At 56.7% G+C, this 16777-nt stretch overlaps 1 protein-coding gene across 3 annotated transcripts; it reads left to right on the top strand.

Annotated features, from left to right (window-relative positions):
* The first annotated feature begins 1389 nt into the window (after window positions 1–1389).
* On the top strand, window positions 1390–10648 carry TOB2 (transducer of ERBB2, 2). 3 transcript variants are annotated; one of them, XM_063322533.1, is made up of 3 exons: window positions 1390–1739; window positions 3987–4144; window positions 6132–10648. In XM_063322533.1, exon 3 carries the CDS (start codon window positions 6218–6220, stop codon window positions 7238–7240), a length of 1023 nt encoding a protein of 340 aa, XP_063178603.1. In that variant the 5' UTR covers window positions 1390–1739; window positions 3987–4144; window positions 6132–6217; the 3' UTR covers window positions 7241–10648. The 3 variants fall into 3 exon arrangements, with proteins under 3 accessions (XP_063178603.1, XP_063178601.1, XP_063178602.1); XM_063322531.1 differs by lacking the exon at window positions 3987–4144; XM_063322532.1 differs by lacking the exons at window positions 1390–1739; window positions 3987–4144 and adding an exon at window positions 4155–5861.
* The last annotated feature ends 6129 nt before the right edge of the window (window positions 10649–16777 follow it).

Raw genomic sequence — 16777 nt, 5'->3', positions numbered from 1 at the left:
ATTCCATGACGGAACGTGACTCCACGATGGGATTTTTCTTGGGAAACGGGACACTTCACGGGCTGGGCAAGCTGCCCCCACTGTGGCGGGGGTTGTGGTAGTGCACTGGTCACGGGTTCTCCCTCCCCAGTCCGCCTGTTCCAATGCTGAGGAAAACTCATGGAAGTGCCGTTCTTGGTGTCCCTTGCGCTTGCTTGGAGCATCACTCGCATCAGGAGCTGCCTCACCCGTGGACAGCAAGAGCCCTTTGCAAGTGGTGTCTGTCCGAGGCGATGGCCTCAGGGACGCTCATCTCCTCGGCTGTCCGTCCCCAGGGCAGCGCGACACCGCCTCGCGTCCTGGCTCTCCTGGATCCCCCCCAATACCCCACGGTGCGGGACGGGGTCGGCCAGGCCGCGGCCGCCATGGCGACTACAACTCCCGGCAGTACCTGCGCCGCACCCGGCACCGCCCCGCCGCGCACACCCCCTTCGGCTCACTGGCTGAGGCAGCGCACCAATCCGGAAGCGACGGCGGGCCCGGCCAGCCAATGGGAAGGCTGTTGCTAACACGCCGTAGTTATTTTTAGCACGGCCGCCGCTCGCGCACCTTGCGGCTCCGTCGCCTCCGCCGCGGCCGGCCCGGCCCACCGCTGAAGGGCGGAGGTGCACAGGCGTGTTGAGACAAAATAGTCCGCCAGGGAGAGGGGTGTCGGCTGGGCTGGGGGCCGCAGGGGTGGTTGTGGCTGCTCCCGCCGTCCCTGGGGTGGCACCGGCAGGCCTCGCCGCGCCTCGCCCCCTTGTCCCCTGAGGAGGTGTCGCTGGACCGGGGGGGTTGGCAGCGAGGAACGGATCCGGGGTTCCACCTTCTCACGCCCTTCTGGGCACCTCAGCCCCGGGGCTTGGGGCTTTCAGCACGGAGTTTTTGAAGGCTTCACTGGGGCTGTGCATTGGGCTTGTCCCCTCGGGAGCCCGAATTCCCCGGTGCCGGCCCTGACACAGAGCCGGGTCCCGGCGGCACTAGCTTCCCCCCACCCCCACCGCGGCCTGTTCCTGCCCAGCACCCGCCATGTGCGGAGGCGGGGGAAACGCCGGCCGGTTCCTTCGATCCCCTCGCTGGTGTCCCCCCCCCCGGCCATCGCCCCAGGCTAAGCCGCTTGGGGAAATCCTCAGGTCAATCCTCATCCCCGCTAAACCCCCTGCCCCTTCCTGCCCCTGGCGCCCGGGGTCGGGGCGCTCCGCGGTGCCACGCGGCTGGCAGCGTCCCCCGCTGGGGGGGGGTGGGGGAAGGGGAGAAAAAGGGTAATTAATCCCCATACCCCCCCCCCCATCTCCGCGGCGCGGCGGGGCCGAGCGGACGCCTAAGGGAGGGGGAAGTAGTCCCGGCCCGCCCTCCGCGACCGCATCACGCTGGGCGGGAGCGCGGATCCCTGCGCGGGGTTGCTAAGGGTGAAAGTTTGCCGTGAGTTGGCTCACTTGGGGCCAGGGCGCGGGCGGCTGCGGGCCGGCGGGGCGACGAGCAGGCGGCGGCGACGATACGGGCACCGGACACCCGCACCCCCCACCATCACCACCGTCCGGCGTCCCGCACCACCTCCGGCCCGCGCCGCAGCCCCCGGGTCCGCCCCGCGGAGGAACCGCACCGCCGGGGATAAGGCGAGGGAGGGGACGGGACGGGGCAGAGACTCGCACGCACCGCCCAGGTTCCGCCGGCAGCGCCCACGGCCCCCGACAGCCGCCGGCCCTGGAGCCAAGGACGAAGTAAGTGGGGCTGGGGGTGCTTCCCTCACCGCCCCGTCTCCGGCCGGGTCCCCCTGGCCTGCCCCCCCTTTGTGGGCTCGGCCTGAGGGGGCTCATCGCTCCCCTCCGGCGGGTAATTTATCCGTGCGCGGAGCGGCCGTGCGGCTGCAGCCCCCCCGGGGACGGGGGGGATTAATGGGGTGTCGGGGGGGTGTGTGTGTGAAAGTCATTGGGTCGCTGACGCCTCGCAGTGCCCCGGTTCACCATTTTGTGTGTCGTCGTCCCGTCCCCCCCCCCTTCCCAGTCTGATGGGGGACGGGGTGCGGCTCAGCCCCGAAAAGGGCCGGCCGGGCCCGGGGGCGGTGGCGGGCACCCTGGGGTGGGGGGGGTTGGGGGTGCGGGGGTGCCGCTGGGGTGTCTCCCTTCCCTCACGGTAGATGCAGCCCCCGCCGGCTCCTGGGGGTAGAGGGGGAGAATCCCGGCGACAACAAAGGCGCTGCCGGGGCTGGGCTGGGCTGGTCGCCGGCGGAGGGGCCCTGTCACCCCCGTGAAGGCGGCGAGGGTGGGGGGACCGGCCGAGGTGCCCTTCGCGGGCACGGCCGCTGCTGCTGGGAAGGGGTCATGCGGCAGCGGGGGAAGGTCGGGCCCTGGGTTACCTTCGTGGGGGTGGGTGTCTGGGGGGGCCCGTACCCACCCACCCACCCACCCCCTCCCCGATCCTCCAGGCCTCGGGGGCCCCCCGGGTGCGCGGTGCCAGGAGCTCGCCCTTGAGGCGGACGGGACCTTCCCCCCCCCTTCTCCCCCCCCCCCATTAAAGGGCTTTTTTTGGGGACCGTGGTTTGGGGATCTGGAGAGACGGGGACGACACACGGGGCTTGTGGCCATCCCGCAGCCGTGGGGCGGGGGGGGAGGCTGCCGTGGGGTGGGGACGCGCCTCCCCGTCCCCGCCGAGAGGGGAGGGAGGGGAAGGGAAGAAGGGGGCGGCTGCCCGGCGGTCCCCAGCGCCGGGCGACGGGGCGTGTTTCCCTCCCCCCCCCCCAACCCTGCCGTGGGCAGCGCCAGGGCGCATGTGCCGTGGAAAATTTTGCGGCCCTGCCCCGCCGAGGGAAGCGCCGGGCCGGGCCGGGCGCGGGGCGCGACGGGAGCTGTAGTCCGGGGGCGAAGTAGGTCGCGGGGCGGGGAGTGGGGGCGAGGACTACAACGCCCAGGGCGCCCCGCGGCGGCGGGGTTGGGAGGCGGGGGCGAGGCCGTCCGGCCGGGTCACCAGAAATGGCCGCCCTCCCCGGGTGGGTTCCCCCGCGGGGCCTCTCGCCTCGAGTCGGGGGAGTCCCTCCGGGCCGGGTTGGGGCGGCGAAGGGTGTGAAGGGGGCCCGTGTTCCGGACGGGTGTGGCCTGCCCTGGGACTACAGGCCGTCGTGGTCGCCCGCTTCGAAAGGCCGCTTTCAAAGGGGTTGAGGCGGCGGCAGCAGCAGCAGCAGCCAGCCGGTTCCCCGGGGAGGGAGTCAGGCCTCTCTCGGGAGGCCGGAGGGATACTCGCAAGGTCACCCGCTGTGTTTGCGCAGGCAGGAGGAGAGGGCATGGTTCCCGTGTTTGCTCTCCTCTGATGCAAGGGGTTATTTGGCCCCTCTCTCTCCTTCAGTGCCTCGGTGTTGCTGATCGCGGTGGGGGCTGGGGGGGCTCCTGCCTTTCCTCCGCAGAGCAGAGGAACAGCCCTTTGTGTTCTGCCCACGGTACAGTACGCCTTTGCTTTGGAGATCCTGTCAGTGTGGGCAAGCCTCTCTTCATGGAAGTCTTGTCAGAATACCTTTTACAGTTGATATTTAGTTGTTTCTTGTCTTGGAGCCATGCTGCTTCAGCTGTTTGGTTTTTTTATCTTTTATTTTATGTTATCACATTCTGGTGCAATAGAAAGAGATTGAGAGGGGCCTACTGTCAACAGCCTGAGAGGAGTCAGTGGTATCTCTGACTTCTTGTGCTTTCTACAAGTGTCAGCTACCTTGGCAGCTGTTGATATTATTAGACTAATTAACTCATCTTTTTCATAGTCAAGGTACACAGTATTCCCCTTTTAGGAAGGGGGAGTACTTCTTAAATAAAAGAAAAAAGGAGGCAATGATTTATAATTGTATCTGCTCGCTGTCTTCTGCAGAAGGTTGATGAGGATGTGGGCTCCTCAAAGTATATTGAGGCATTTGTGTTGCAAATAGGGTGGTAACAAATTCTGGTCTCTTCTCCTTTCCCAATCTGTAATTTCTGATTTCTTAATAGATTTTGCATCTGGACTAGAATTTATCACACAAGATTAAAAGACTTACAAAACTGGCTCTTCTCCTCCTGCTTAATTTGCTGGGATCCCAAGCTGTCCTCTCCCTCAGATGCCTCAAAGCCAAAGGAGCAAGAGGGCTCCGTGTAATCCCCCCCTTAAGGTAGCGTGGGCCGTATAAGCTCTTGCTAACATGTGCACTTTCAGGGGTTTGCTTTGTGCCGTTGTCTCTGGAAAGGGCTCCGTCTCTGTGGCAAGACTCCTGCCTTCTGAAAATGGCTTATCCTTGCTGTTCTCTGAAAAACTCTGGTTGCATATTCCTTTGGTGTTGATCTAGTCTTATTTGAATTTGGTCAGGTCTCGATGACCTGCCCAAAGTTGTTACGCTACAGTAAATCCTTAAAGCAGGTTTTAAAGGCAAGACTTTGTCCTCTCTTTTCCATACCCTCATTCCAGTGTTTTCTTTCTTGTCGCTGAATCAAACCTGAAGGGGATTCTCCTTCCAGAACTGACCACCTTGTTGGTGGACTTCAGGTGTGTCATCTGTTTCTGGTTACTGTCACCCTGAAGCCAAGCCTCTCTTGAGCTCAGACTGGTACAGAAAAAGCATAGAATTCCACCCCCGCCTTTTTTTTTGTAACAAAATCTCAAAATACTTGAGGGTTTCTTTAAAATGTGTTTAATCCTTCTTGTCCGCTAAACTAGACCAAGCAAACAAGTCTGGTCAGTTGGTTTTTTGTGTGTTTTTTTTTTTTTTTCTTCTCCTGACCTAGACCAGTGTGGATACCTGGTTGTGCTGCCGGGATTCCCGGTTTTTCAGGGGAATGCTGACACTATGTTTGTACTCCGTCCCCACCCCCAAAATAATTGGCACAAGTTGTAAACATTGGCTTGAGTGCTGCGTGAGAGCATCCCTGAAGCCCATTTTAGGAAGACGGTTGAACATGGTGTGTCTGTTTGAGCAAGGTGAGGGCAGCTGAAGACAAGGCAGCCTCTGACTAAGCTGCCAATTAAAAACTGGATATTCTGCTTCCCCCTAGAGAGGCGTGGAGGCTACTGGAAGTGTGCTTCCTCTTAAAATATCTGTGGGATTTGTTTTCTTTGGATGGGTGACAGAGTGTGGTGGTGACCTACCTGGGTTTTTTTTTTTTTTGTACTCAGACGAACATTGTTTGCAAATGTGCGTATAATGGGAGAGTTGAGTGTTGTGGTTTTGCATTGTGCTTTTGTGGGTTCTCTCCATTTCAGAGACTTCCTCATGAGGGAAGGAGGATTACTTCAGTCTTTGGCAAGCAGTTTCAGTTTTTATGAAGTAGGTACCTGATCCTGGCAGAGCTCATCATCCCTCTGCCCAGGAATAAGCGATGTGAACTGTATTGGACAGGATGTTGGCACGTGTGTGTTTTGTGACTCTGCACGTTTCTTTCCCCCTTTCCCCCCCTACCTGAGTTAAACTGGGATTTTAGGCTTGTAGCAAGGCAGAGCCTCAACTACGTATGCTTAATAAGATACGTGCCTGCCAGTCAAGAGGGTAGTAAACACGGGCTGGCAGCTGGTGCCTCAGCACCCTCCCTCGCTGCTTCTTGTCCCTTCTGCGTTTGTGCCAGCAGGACGTGGCACCCGGCACAGCCACCCAGGCTCCCGGAGGAGAGGCTGTCCCTGCCGTCCTGAGAGCGAGCAGGTCTCTGCGCAAGCTGCTGAGCGAGTCACGAGGCTGTTCAGGTGGTGCACTTGTGTTCTGGAGAGAGGCTGGTGCAGGTGAGCCGTGCTGGAAGCAGCTAAGTGCTAGGGCAGAGAGAGGCATGTTAGATGTGCTGAAATAGCTCTGCTGGAGCAGACAGTTGGCTCGCTGGGTTTCAGCAGCGGTACTTGGCAATGAGGTAAGTACAATGTACGTGCCTATGTGCGGGTAGTAGCTACACCCTTACCTCTTCTGTAGAGGACCAGGGAGACCCCTCCCTACCAGCATCTCTTTGTTTTGAGGGACAGTAGATTTGGGGTGATCCTCCTAGAGAGCATCACTGCTTGTTAGTGTTTGTGCAAACTGCTTGTTCCGCTTTCCTTAATGAAAATGCGCGGCTGTTTATCTTAACAGGTGGAGAGCTGTTGTGTTCTCTCTTCTTCATCCATCCTTTTCTCTTTTTCCCTAGGTCTCTTTGGAGCCAAATCTTGTCTATGTGCGTGTCATTTTGTCTCTTTTAATACACTGCCCTGACTTGCTTGCTGCGAAGGGAGTATGCATCTGGAGATCAAAGTTGCTCTTAACTTCATCATCTCATACCTGTACAACAAGCTTCCTCGGAGGCGGGCAGACCTGTTTGGTGAGGAGCTAGAGCGCCTGCTGAAGAAGAAATATGAGGGTCACTGGTACCCAGAGAAGCCTCTGAAGGGATCTGGGTATCGCTGTGTTCATATAGGGGAGACAGTGGATCCAGTGGTGGAGCTGGCGGCCAAGCGAAGCGGGCTGGCTGTGGAGGATGTCCGTGCCAATGTGCCGGAAGAGCTGAGTGTCTGGATCGATCCTTTTGAGGTTTCCTACCAGATTGGCGAGAAGGGCTCTGTTAAGGTCCTCTACCTGGATGACAGCGAGGGCTGCAGCGCGGTGGAGCTGGACAAAGAAATCAAGAGCAGCTTCAACCCTGACGCCCAGGTGTTTGTCCCCATCGGCAGTCAGGACAACTCGCTGTCAAACTCTCCGTCCCCCTCCTTCGGCCAGTCGCCTAGCCCTACCTTCATCCCTCGCTCTGCCCAGCCCATCACTTTCACCACTGCCACCTTTGCTGCCACAAAGTTCGGCTCTACCAAGATGAAGAAGGGCGGAGGAGCTGGAGGAGGGGGCGGCGGAGCAGGGGCTGGGCAGCAGCCGAGGATGGTCAGGTCTCCCACCACCAACCTGCTGAAGCACAAGGGCCTCTCCCTGTCTATGCACTCTCTGAACTTCGTCGGCAGCACTGGGAGCCAAGCCCCGCAGTCGCAGCTCTCCCCCAACGCCAAGGAGTTCGTTTACAGCGGCGGGTCGCCGGGAGCCAGCAGTCTCTTCTTCGATGGTGTTGCCAGTGAGAGCCAGGCCAGCAGCATCCCGCCGGCATCGCAGTTCAACACCGGCACGGGTGGTACCTTTGATATGGCTCAGGTCTTCGGTGGCAGCACCAACAGCCTCTTTTTGGAGAAGTCTCCCTTCGTGGAAGGACTCAGCTACAACCTGAATGCCATGCAGTATCCCAGCCAGTCGTTCCAGCCTGTCGTCCTGGCCAACTGAACACAAGGAAGGAGAGTATTTTGGGGCGGGGAGGGAGGGGGGGGAAACAAGAGCAAAACAAACAATAAAGAGGGAGAGAAAAGAAAAATAGAAATATACAGAAAATATTCAAATCTTATAAATATAGCTTCTTGGGAAAAGAGAAAGCCCAGTGTTGTTGCGCTGTGCTGGCAACGCTCCTGAAGCACTGACTTGTTTTTTAACTCAGTCCCTGTGCTTTTTTCCTACTCACTTTTTTACTCCTTAAATGAGTCTTGGGATTTCTTTCGGTTTGTGTTCCCCCTTCCCTCCCACCCCAACCCAGGACTGGTGCAACCATAGGTCACAATGCTCCTGATGACCTGCACCCCCTCCCAGCGCTGGACACAGGGTCCTTCCACCAGGGTGTAGGGATGTCTTCTTTGTACCACCTCGCTGGAGGCTGGAGGAGGCATGGGGAGAGGATGAGTCAGTATCGGTGGAGATACACACGTTGTTGTTGCGTGCTAGCCAGCAGTGGGTGGGTGAGCCTGCTTTTTCTGTTACGGCTCTGCGTGTAGACGGAGAGCATCTACTGTGCCCACGGGCGTAGACCGTTGTGCTGTTGTTGCTTCAGGCCGGGCTGGTGTCAGCTGTTCTGTCTGTGTGCTGAAAAGCACTAACTCTTCTCCTTGACCTCCTCCCAGCACGTAGCAAGGAGGGCAGAGTGTTACTGTGAAATGGCTTCTTACTGCTCCCTTCCTCATCCGCACTTCCAGCTGCAGCTACAGGAGGACAGCACTTTGAACTGAGTGACTGTGATTATTGTCCCCTTCTGCATGTGAGCGAGGGGGCCTTTCCATGCCCTCTCAGGGCCGGCTGGCTGGTCCAGGTGACAACCCTGTGGTGTAGAAACACCACCCGCCTGCCCCTGCGGCTGGGGGAGGTGAGGTGGTGCTGAGCCAGGCGGCCCCACTTGGATCCTGCCCCTGCTTCCCAGACATTCTCCCCAGCAGCAGGGACCAGCATCCACCTGGGGTGGTGTCTGAGATCCGAGTTCTTGTTCCCTGCTGTGAATTCATCTCCTTGCCTCGGGGAGGGAATCCTTTCTTTTTCAGTTAGAGAGGCAGCACTACTTTTGAGGAAGAGAAAGGGCTATGTTGTTGGAGTGGTAGCATAAGGGTTTGTGCTTTCAGCCAGGTACACACCTGACTAAATCCCCTCCCCTGCCCTTCTGGAGGAGTGGGAGGAGGTGGCTGATCTGGTGTGGAAGGGAAGCACCTAGCATCAGCTCATCATTCCAGCCAGATCACGTCAGCGTGGATGGTGGCAGGCTTAGAGCAGAGCAGGTACAGGCACTCGGAAGGCGAGCGGCCGTCCCAACATATGAATGTATGGTGCCTCCCTGCCACAAGGCTGGGATCTGGGAATGCCCCTGCAGCTTTCCCTGGGACAACGTACTGCAGCTGGGCAGTAGTGGCATTTCAGCTAGGTCGCTTGTGCATTAGGGACTCCAAAACTCACCTTCATGAGAAGCTGAAGGAGGGCTGCTTCTTGCCTAGGTTGGGTGGAGGCTCTCCAGGTGGGAAGGAGGTCTCCTTGGAGGCTGTCGTGGGAGTATGTAAGCGTGCAAAGAGGAGAGAGGTGGAGATGATGAGACTCCAATCTTTGAAGTTCTCAGTTTAAATGAAAAATAAGCTTTTTGCTGCCTTCCGAACTTGAGGTTTGGTTTTCTTTTAATGATGTCTCTGGAGCACCCTCTGAAACCCACTTCTCTTGTATCTGTCAAACCAACATGCTCTTTCCAGACATCCCTGTTTCAGGGGAGATGGACTTGAACTCCTGCTTTTCCTGCTCCCTTCCCTTGAGCTGAGATGAAGCTACTCCAGCCCTCTTGCAGTTGTGTTGCCAATGAGCCTTTGCAGAGGTCTGTCCTAGGGAGACTGCCACTGCCCGGAGCTCTTCAAGGAGAGTTTTCCAGCACACGCTTCCCCTCGCTGGGTGACTGGGGGAGGCACGGTCCGGACCTCATGCCCAGCGTGGGTTCCTGAGCAGGCTGCTTGCCATCGAGCTATGACCGACACGGCGGGTGGGCGAGGAGAGTGGAGCCCAGGGAGCTTCCCCCATACTGGCGCCCATGGCCTCAACCATGCAGGTTTCCAGACTAGGATGAGTTCCTGAAGAATGGCCGAGCTGTTGGGTTTCCCTTGTTTTCTTTTTTCTTTTTTTTTTTTTAAACACCCTCCCCCCACCCCCTTAGGGACGTTACCACTGCCACCCCCTACTTCTCCCTAGGAGTGTGCTACTGAGTGCCAGCCCACTTGCCACACTGGACCGAGGGGCGCTCAGCCCGCCATGGCGGGACCCGGGTCCAGTTGTCCCCCCCCCCAACTGTCCCCACATCTGGCAAAGCCACCTGTGAGCAGCGTGCTCTCCTCCAGCACAGGGAGAGGTGGGGATGCCCCCTGGCCACCTGCTTGTGTGTGTGTGAAGCTTTGATGCCGCTTTGCCCTGCCACACGTATTATACCTGCTTTAAAAATTAGTGGTGTGAGCGGAAGGAGGAAAAGAGGAGGGACCAACCTCTTTGTATCTTAAAAGGAAAAAAGCGTGCTTCAGAAACGTTCCTCCAGTGTCAGGCAGCAATGGAAACTAACGGCCTTTTCGGGTCTTTTCTAGTCTTGGATGTAGGCGTTCAGCTTCAATTTTATTTTTTAAAAACCTGCACTAATTTACCTGGTTTCTTAGGAAGAGAAGAGAGAATTTTTTTTTTAACTTTTATTTTTTATGGGTTTGTGTTCTTTTTGTTGATGTCTGTTTGTATTGAATAATTTGCTACATTTGTAAAATGTAAGAGGTATATATAATATATGTATATTTCTAACGTAAAAAAAAAACTGTAATTTTTTTCTTTTCAAGATTTTTTCTTAAAAAGAGGAGAGAAAAAATATTTTTTCAGGAAAAAAACTTTAAACAAAAAAAGAAGAGGTGAAGATTCCTTTCTCCCTACTCAGCCTCCCTCCTTTCCCTCCCGCCCCTCTCCGAGGAGTGAATCGACAGTTGCCTTGTGGGAGAGAAGGAGTGAAAGAGGACAGAAGTCTGTATGTCTCCGAGCGGAGGGTTACTGTGTGTGCTCTGCTTGGGTTTCTTTCCAAGAAGGGGGCTACTGAGAGGGGGAACCAAGGGGGTTGCTGTCTTTTTTTTTTTTTTTGGTCTTTTTTTTTTTTTTTCTTATTTAGCGAAGGAGGAATACAATCAGAGTTTTGTATTCAGAATGTTGTGCAATATTTTGGAACGGGACATTGGTGTGTCTAGAGATTTAGTTAAAAACAACAAAAAAAAAACAAACAAAAAAAAAACAAAAAAAAAAGAACAAAAAGGTTGATCAAATCTGTACAGTTTCTATTGTTCCAGATTTTTTTAAGTTTGTATTAAAAGCATGATATAATAACCCGTTGTCGTGTGGTGTGTGCTCGGTGGGGAGAGATCACTTCTGCTGTGCCTGTTCCCGGGCGAGGAGGGATGCAGCTACTTTCCTTGTTGCCTTCAGATGCACTGGCACTCGGTGTCTTCCTCTCGCAGACATGGTCGCTGGTTTGTGGTGTGCGCCGTGTAGGTTTCGCGGGGTTCGGAATAGCCCAGTGATGCCCAGGCTTGTGCAATGCAGCGCGGGCAGCTGTCTGCCTGACCTCTGGCATGGCTGAGAATAGCAGCGGCATAGGAAAAAGTGGCGGTGTGCCTGGCCTTCCCGGGTCCTGCCATGATTCAGCTCCCCGGGAGGGGGGAGAGCTGGCTCTCCTCCCCAGGCGAGAGGAGGGAGCTGAACGCTTTGCCTTCAGCATGTGGCGCCTTGCGGGCCTTCAGTCAATCAGCGGAGTTCCTAAAATACCCGGCTTCTGCGGCAGTTCCAGGCTGGGATTTGTCTGGCGTCATTGCAGGGGGTAGCCGAAGCCTTCCTAGGGAGGGGTTTCTGCAGAGGGGGTGCTGTTCCTGGGGTGATTTCTCTCCCCTCTGTGCAAACCAGTTTGGGTTTATCCTGGGGTACTTGCTAAGGCAAGGGAACCTCGAGGTGTGTGTGCAGGCCATGCCCTCCCTGCTGGGAGTAGCGGGGTGGGCTCGAGGCTGGCCATGAGAACAAGCGGTGATGATGAAGGTCTGATTTTTGTTGCCCTTTCTAACCTCTCATTGCTCAGCTTCAATCAGAATTTCTGTCGGAGAGAGCTGCTGCTTTTTACCAAAAGGAGATGAAATGGCTCCTCTGTGCTGAGGAAGGTGCCAAAATGCCTGTCCCACCCGATGTGTGCCGGATGGCTGTGTCACCACCCAGCTCCCCCAGCCCCACTGCCCTCCTGCTCCAGGGGTGGCTCCGAGCTCCCTGTCCCGACTCAGCTGTTGAAGGAAGCTGCTCTGAATGTACCTGAGGAAACCAAAGGTGGAGCTGGTACTGGCTGCTCTCTCCTGCTAGCATCCCTACCTACGCCCCCTCGGCCCCTCTGGCCCGAATTTCTTCCTGGAAGAGCTTGCGCTGTCTTTGCCCTTGGCTTTGCGAGCCCGGGGAGCTGGGCTGCTGCTCGTGCCTGCTGGGCGCCACGTGACTGTCACACTCTGCTAAGCAACAAAACTATTTTTTTCCCCTTTGTGTCTCAAACCCCTTGTAATCATTTATCTGAAGCACGCACAAGCTTCTGCCCTTAGACACGTTTCTGGAAATGGAAAATCAAGGGCGAGTATGTGCCTTCCTGATCCTTGCCCTGCATTTGCTCGGCTGTGACGCAGGGAGGCACGGAGCCTTTCCCTTTTTGGGTGCAGGTACGCCGAGCGGTGGGGCCTGGGGTTGGTTTACAGCCGATAGCTGCGCAGCCTGGGCAGGGATTAGGGAAAAGGCTTAGTATAGCCTTGTTCTTCCTGAGGGATTTGCTCCTGTGCTGTCTCAGGGAGCCTTGAAGGGTGTGGGGAGGTGAAATGTCCCTCTCCCTGCCTTGAAGCGGCAGGGGAAGGGAGCCCAGCAGGGCTCGGGGATGGGGATATGCCCTCCGTCAGCCTTCAGAGAGGAAAGGAGGTGCCGGCACTCCGCGTTCAGCCGGTGTGGGGTGGTGCCCGGGTGTGGGAATGTTTGCCGGGTGTTTGGGCAGTGACCGAGTCGGTCCCCAAATAGGGTGCTCCAGCAAGGCACGGCAACAAGATGGGACTTGTCTCCTGAAACCTCCAAAGCGAGGGGCGTGGGGGCGGTGTTTAGACACTCGTCACAGGGGACTCCGTTATTAAGAAGGAAACTTGCAACTTGAGTCACCCAGCGGGCGGGCTCCCACCTTGAAAGGAGGAGACAGCTTGGGTAGAAAATGCCACGCTTCAGCCTTGGGCTTTTCAGTCTGTGACAGCAGCCATTTCTGACACGAGTCGGGCTGTTCTGGGAGAGGGAGGGCGGAGGAAAGCCTTATGCAAGGCGTGAAAAGCTGTCTGCGAGGCAGCCTTGCCGTGGACTGCGTGTTAAACAACAGGCCCAGCAAAACAGCCCGAGTTTGCTCTGGCAGGAGAGCATCTCCCGCTGCCCCAGAGCCTCCCGGAGATTTGGGACTACTGGGATTGAATAACACATGGCGCAGGTGCCGCCGACAGCGGGTGTCCCTCCCGTGCCCTGGCGCTTGCCGGGTGGAAAAACACCGCTGGTGGGGGGGTTGGGACCCGCCGCGTCCTTGGCGTCCCCGAGGATGGCGCCTGCCAACACCACCTGCTCCCCGCTCACGTGGCTGCGGCCCGGACCGTGCAAGGGGCCAGGCTGACACCATGGTTGCAGGGGGACGGCCACCACTTCCCACCCCACGTGTGTCCTCTGCCGGAGCACGGGCGCCAGCCCACAGGCTGGCGGTGGCCAAGGTTAGCCGCCTTCCAAACCTTGTGCTTTTTCCTTCAGTTTCTATGGCTGGGCTCCAATTCAAACATGGCCGGGAACACACTCGCCCCGGCCCTTGCAGAGCTGTTCTTCCTCTGTCACCCCGGCAGCTGCCGGCATCGTCACCTCCAGAAACACGGTCTGCTTTTTATAAAGGTGTGGAAGAGCAAAGCTTTCAGCCCCCCACATCCCCAAGACACCTCGGTGAAGGCTAAGCCCTGGCCTGGTGCTTTTGGGTCGTACTGGTCAGTGAAGTGCCAATTTGCCTGATGGCCAATTTGTGTGTGGCCATTGCCAATGGCAAAAGTGACTCCCATGTGGTAAGTGTGTGCGCCAGGGAGGGACACGTGATTTTTTTTTCCCCCGAGAAGCCCCCAGAGGCACGGCGGCGGGTCGGGAAGAGGAGATAGATCTCTGCGAAGAAGGTTCAGGGTCAAATTTTGCCGCTTTGCCTTGAGGAGGGGCAGGGAATGATGCAGGTGGAGGCGAGGGGGAACTCGCTCCCTCTTCACCAAACGCCGAGGAGGCGAGTGTGGTTCCTGTGTTATTCCGCGGTTGCTGAGACCTAGTTAAGGGGTTTTTTTTGCTTATTTTTGTTGGCCCGGCGCAGCCTGCCGTGCTGCCGGTGGAGCCTGAGTGCTGAAGGAAGCAGATCCCTGGGAGGGAGCGTGTCCCTCCCACTCGGCAGGATGTTTCCACCAAGGACAAAGTTTCCCTTCAAGTGAATCAGCCAGAAACTGCTTGCAGAAGGTGCGTCTGGGGCTTCCATCAGAAAAAAAAACAAAACCAACAAAACAAACCCAAAATAATCCACACAAGGCGATACAGCAAGACACGCTTCTTCCATGGGCCTCGCTTTGCCCACAGAGCTCGGTGAATCCAGGCAAGGACCACGTCCAGCTTCCCTCAGCAACAGGCGCTTTTGCTTTTCCTGATCTTCATGTGGTCGGGTTCAGTGTCAACATGCTGCTCCGGCCTCCCGCAACGTCACAGCAGGCCCTGGGAGCCTTTCCAAAATCTGCCGAGGTTGCCTTCCATCCTTGCCTCTGCCCAGCGTCGCTCTGCGGAGCCTGGCTGCAGCTGGGAGGACGCACCGGCATCACCTGCGGAGCCTGGCGAAGCGTCAGTGCTCGCATGGGGCAAGGCAGGGGCCATGGGCATGCAGGAAAACTGGGGGAGAGCCTGAAGGTACTTCATCTGCTGGAGGAGGTCTGGAGTTTGCATCCTTGGGGAGACAGTGTCAGCATGGCAGAGAACATGGAGGAAAGGAGCAGCAGAGATGTCTGGAAGACCACAAACACGAGCCAGGGGAGGACTGAGAGGAGCAGAGGGAAGGAGGACAGCACCCTGGGGACATCCGAGGTGTTTACACACAAACAACCGTGGCAGGGAGGCTGCAACTCTCCTCCCCCTCACCGCCCAGTGAAACGGTGCCTGTTCCTGGTGACCCAACGTGGGTGGCAGCTGCGTAGGCCTCCTTCCCGCCTGGAATAGCCCAGCGCAACCTTCCTGTCCCTGCCTGGCTCCAAGCTTGTCACACTCTGGCGCACGATCATCCTCCGACTCTCCCGCTGGACTGGTCCTGACGCGGTGGTTCCCCTCTGGGGACACGGCCAGCGCTCGCGGGGCACCCGTGAGTCACCGCCCTGTCATTGCCTCCAGCACAGACATGGCGACGCTGAGGCTCAGGGAGGGGCCATGGCTTCACCCCTCTCGTGGGGAGCACGAGCACCCATCGGTCTCCCCTGTCACCTCGCACTGATCCCACCAGCGCCGGGAGCTGCTCCGAATGGGAAAGGAGATGGCAGAAGGAACGAGATGGAGACACGCTGGGGGAGGACAGCTCATCCCTCGCAGCAATGCCATTGCCAGCCATCCACCGAGGAAGGGAAAGGGCTTGACAAACCCAGGCAAAAATAGGATCCAACAAAATAAACCCAGAAAGGGCACAGGTGGGCTGTGACGCACCAAGGCAGAGCCAAAGGTGCCCAGCGCTGCCGAGGAGAGCAGTCTTGCTGCCCGAGCAGTCGCTGTTGGACAGGGCATTGAACGCTATGACCTACAGCTTAAGTGCTAACACATCAGCACAGAGAACCACAAATTGCTGATTTTTGGAAACACAAGCGAGGAAACTTTCCTATATTCCAGATTATAAATCACAGCACAGATCAAGTGTATAAAACCACGCAAGAGAGACCTCATTTGGTCCTTCAGACTGGAAACTTGTCCATTGAGACCAACTGGTCGGTACCAAAGCCAGCTAAGAAAGATTTTATTCTGATAAGACTTTGTTTTTTATCTTGGAGTCATTCTCTGCTCCAAAGGCACAGTGCCCTTTGGAAAAGATTATTTTCCTCCATAGAGATACTTATTCTAGGAATTTGTTGACCAACCAGTGCATGTAAGTAGAAACCTTCCCAAAGCCAATGGTTACAGAGGTGATAGTGGAGACTTCAATAGCCCCGTGGCAAGTAGAGAATAATACATCATCTAACCAATACACGCTCCATCAAAGTCATATTAGACCGGTATTTATTGTAGGAGAAAGCCACTGACCACATCTCTTTGTCATACAGATATTCAGCACACAGACAACATCGCAGCTGAGGAGATTTTCCTACTTCATATTTTTAAGAAAAAACTCCAGGCTTCCCAACATGCACCTTAAAATGCCATGAAAGGGCCTGAGTCCATCCAACCTCGGTCCTCGTGTTTTATACCGTGGGATGCCTGAGACTGAAGCACTGACTCCTCTGAGCACGCAGAGTAACTGCTGAGACCTGCTGCAGGGACCCCTGGCTCTGCCAGCAGCACCCCCGTTGATCTCTGCCCCCTGTCACGGGGCTTTCCTGGAAAGCGGGATAAACTGGTTGAACGAGGTTGTCTGAAGACCACGACAGGAATCTGCAAAGCATCACGAGGAAGTGGAGGTCTGTGTTAGTAACTGTGTGTGCTGACCCTTCCCTTGCCTGGCCAGTAGATCTTCATAGTCCAGAACCGGTTGGGGCTGGACATCGTTCTTTCACATACCTGGAGTCTCCTGCAAAGTTGCGCAAATGTCTGCCCCAGAGCTGCTCTGCCCACGTAGGGCTGCAAGAGCTGGTGGGACCTGCACGTTACCGTGAGGAAGCCACAAAAGCAAGACCACAGCGCCCCAGTGGAGAAGGCCATGTCGCCTCAGTGGTGCTGCAAAGGATCCCGCGAATGGCTGAAGGTGCCTTTTGGCTTCCACAGCCTGGGAGGTAAAAGGGGGTGTGTGTGTGTCTCTGTGTTTGCCTGAACCCCATGCTTTTTATCCAGTGAGACTTGTTGACCTCAACAGACTTGGGTACAGGGAGCTGGCTATGATCTCACCAAAAAAACAACCTCCCCAGGTATTTTTCTGTGATACAACTCTGTTGAGGAAGGTACGATTAGCAGGGGGCCCCCATTTACTTCACTGTCTTTAATTTTGCCCTCCCTCCCTGCAAGGTCTGCGGACAGAAAAGGGTCTCCATCGCAGGCTGTGCCGCTGCCCTGCCAGCCGAACGCACAGAGAGCTCCTCCTCTCCTCCCATGCCTGGCGAGCCTGTTCGTTGCCCTCTTCTTCACCTGAAGATATTGGTGGGGGAATTAGTAGCTGCTGCTCCTGAAGGGAGCCATGTTTCCTCCTGGAGATAATTGTCGCTTGGCAGGATCTTACTCACCTTG

Source organism: Chroicocephalus ridibundus, chromosome 1, assembly GCF_963924245.1.
Source record: "Chroicocephalus ridibundus chromosome 1, bChrRid1.1, whole genome shotgun sequence".
NCBI classification, from domain to species: Eukaryota; Metazoa; Chordata; class Aves; order Charadriiformes; family Laridae; genus Chroicocephalus; species Chroicocephalus ridibundus.
The sequence above is the reverse complement of the archived record's forward strand: the minus strand, read 5'-3'. Positions and strand labels throughout refer to the sequence as shown.

Excerpts from the sequence above, each read along its gene's own strand:
- TOB2 (XM_063322531.1), top strand. The coding sequence starts at position 6,218 with ATGCATCTGGAGATCAAAGTTGCTCTTAACTTCATCATCTCATACCTG.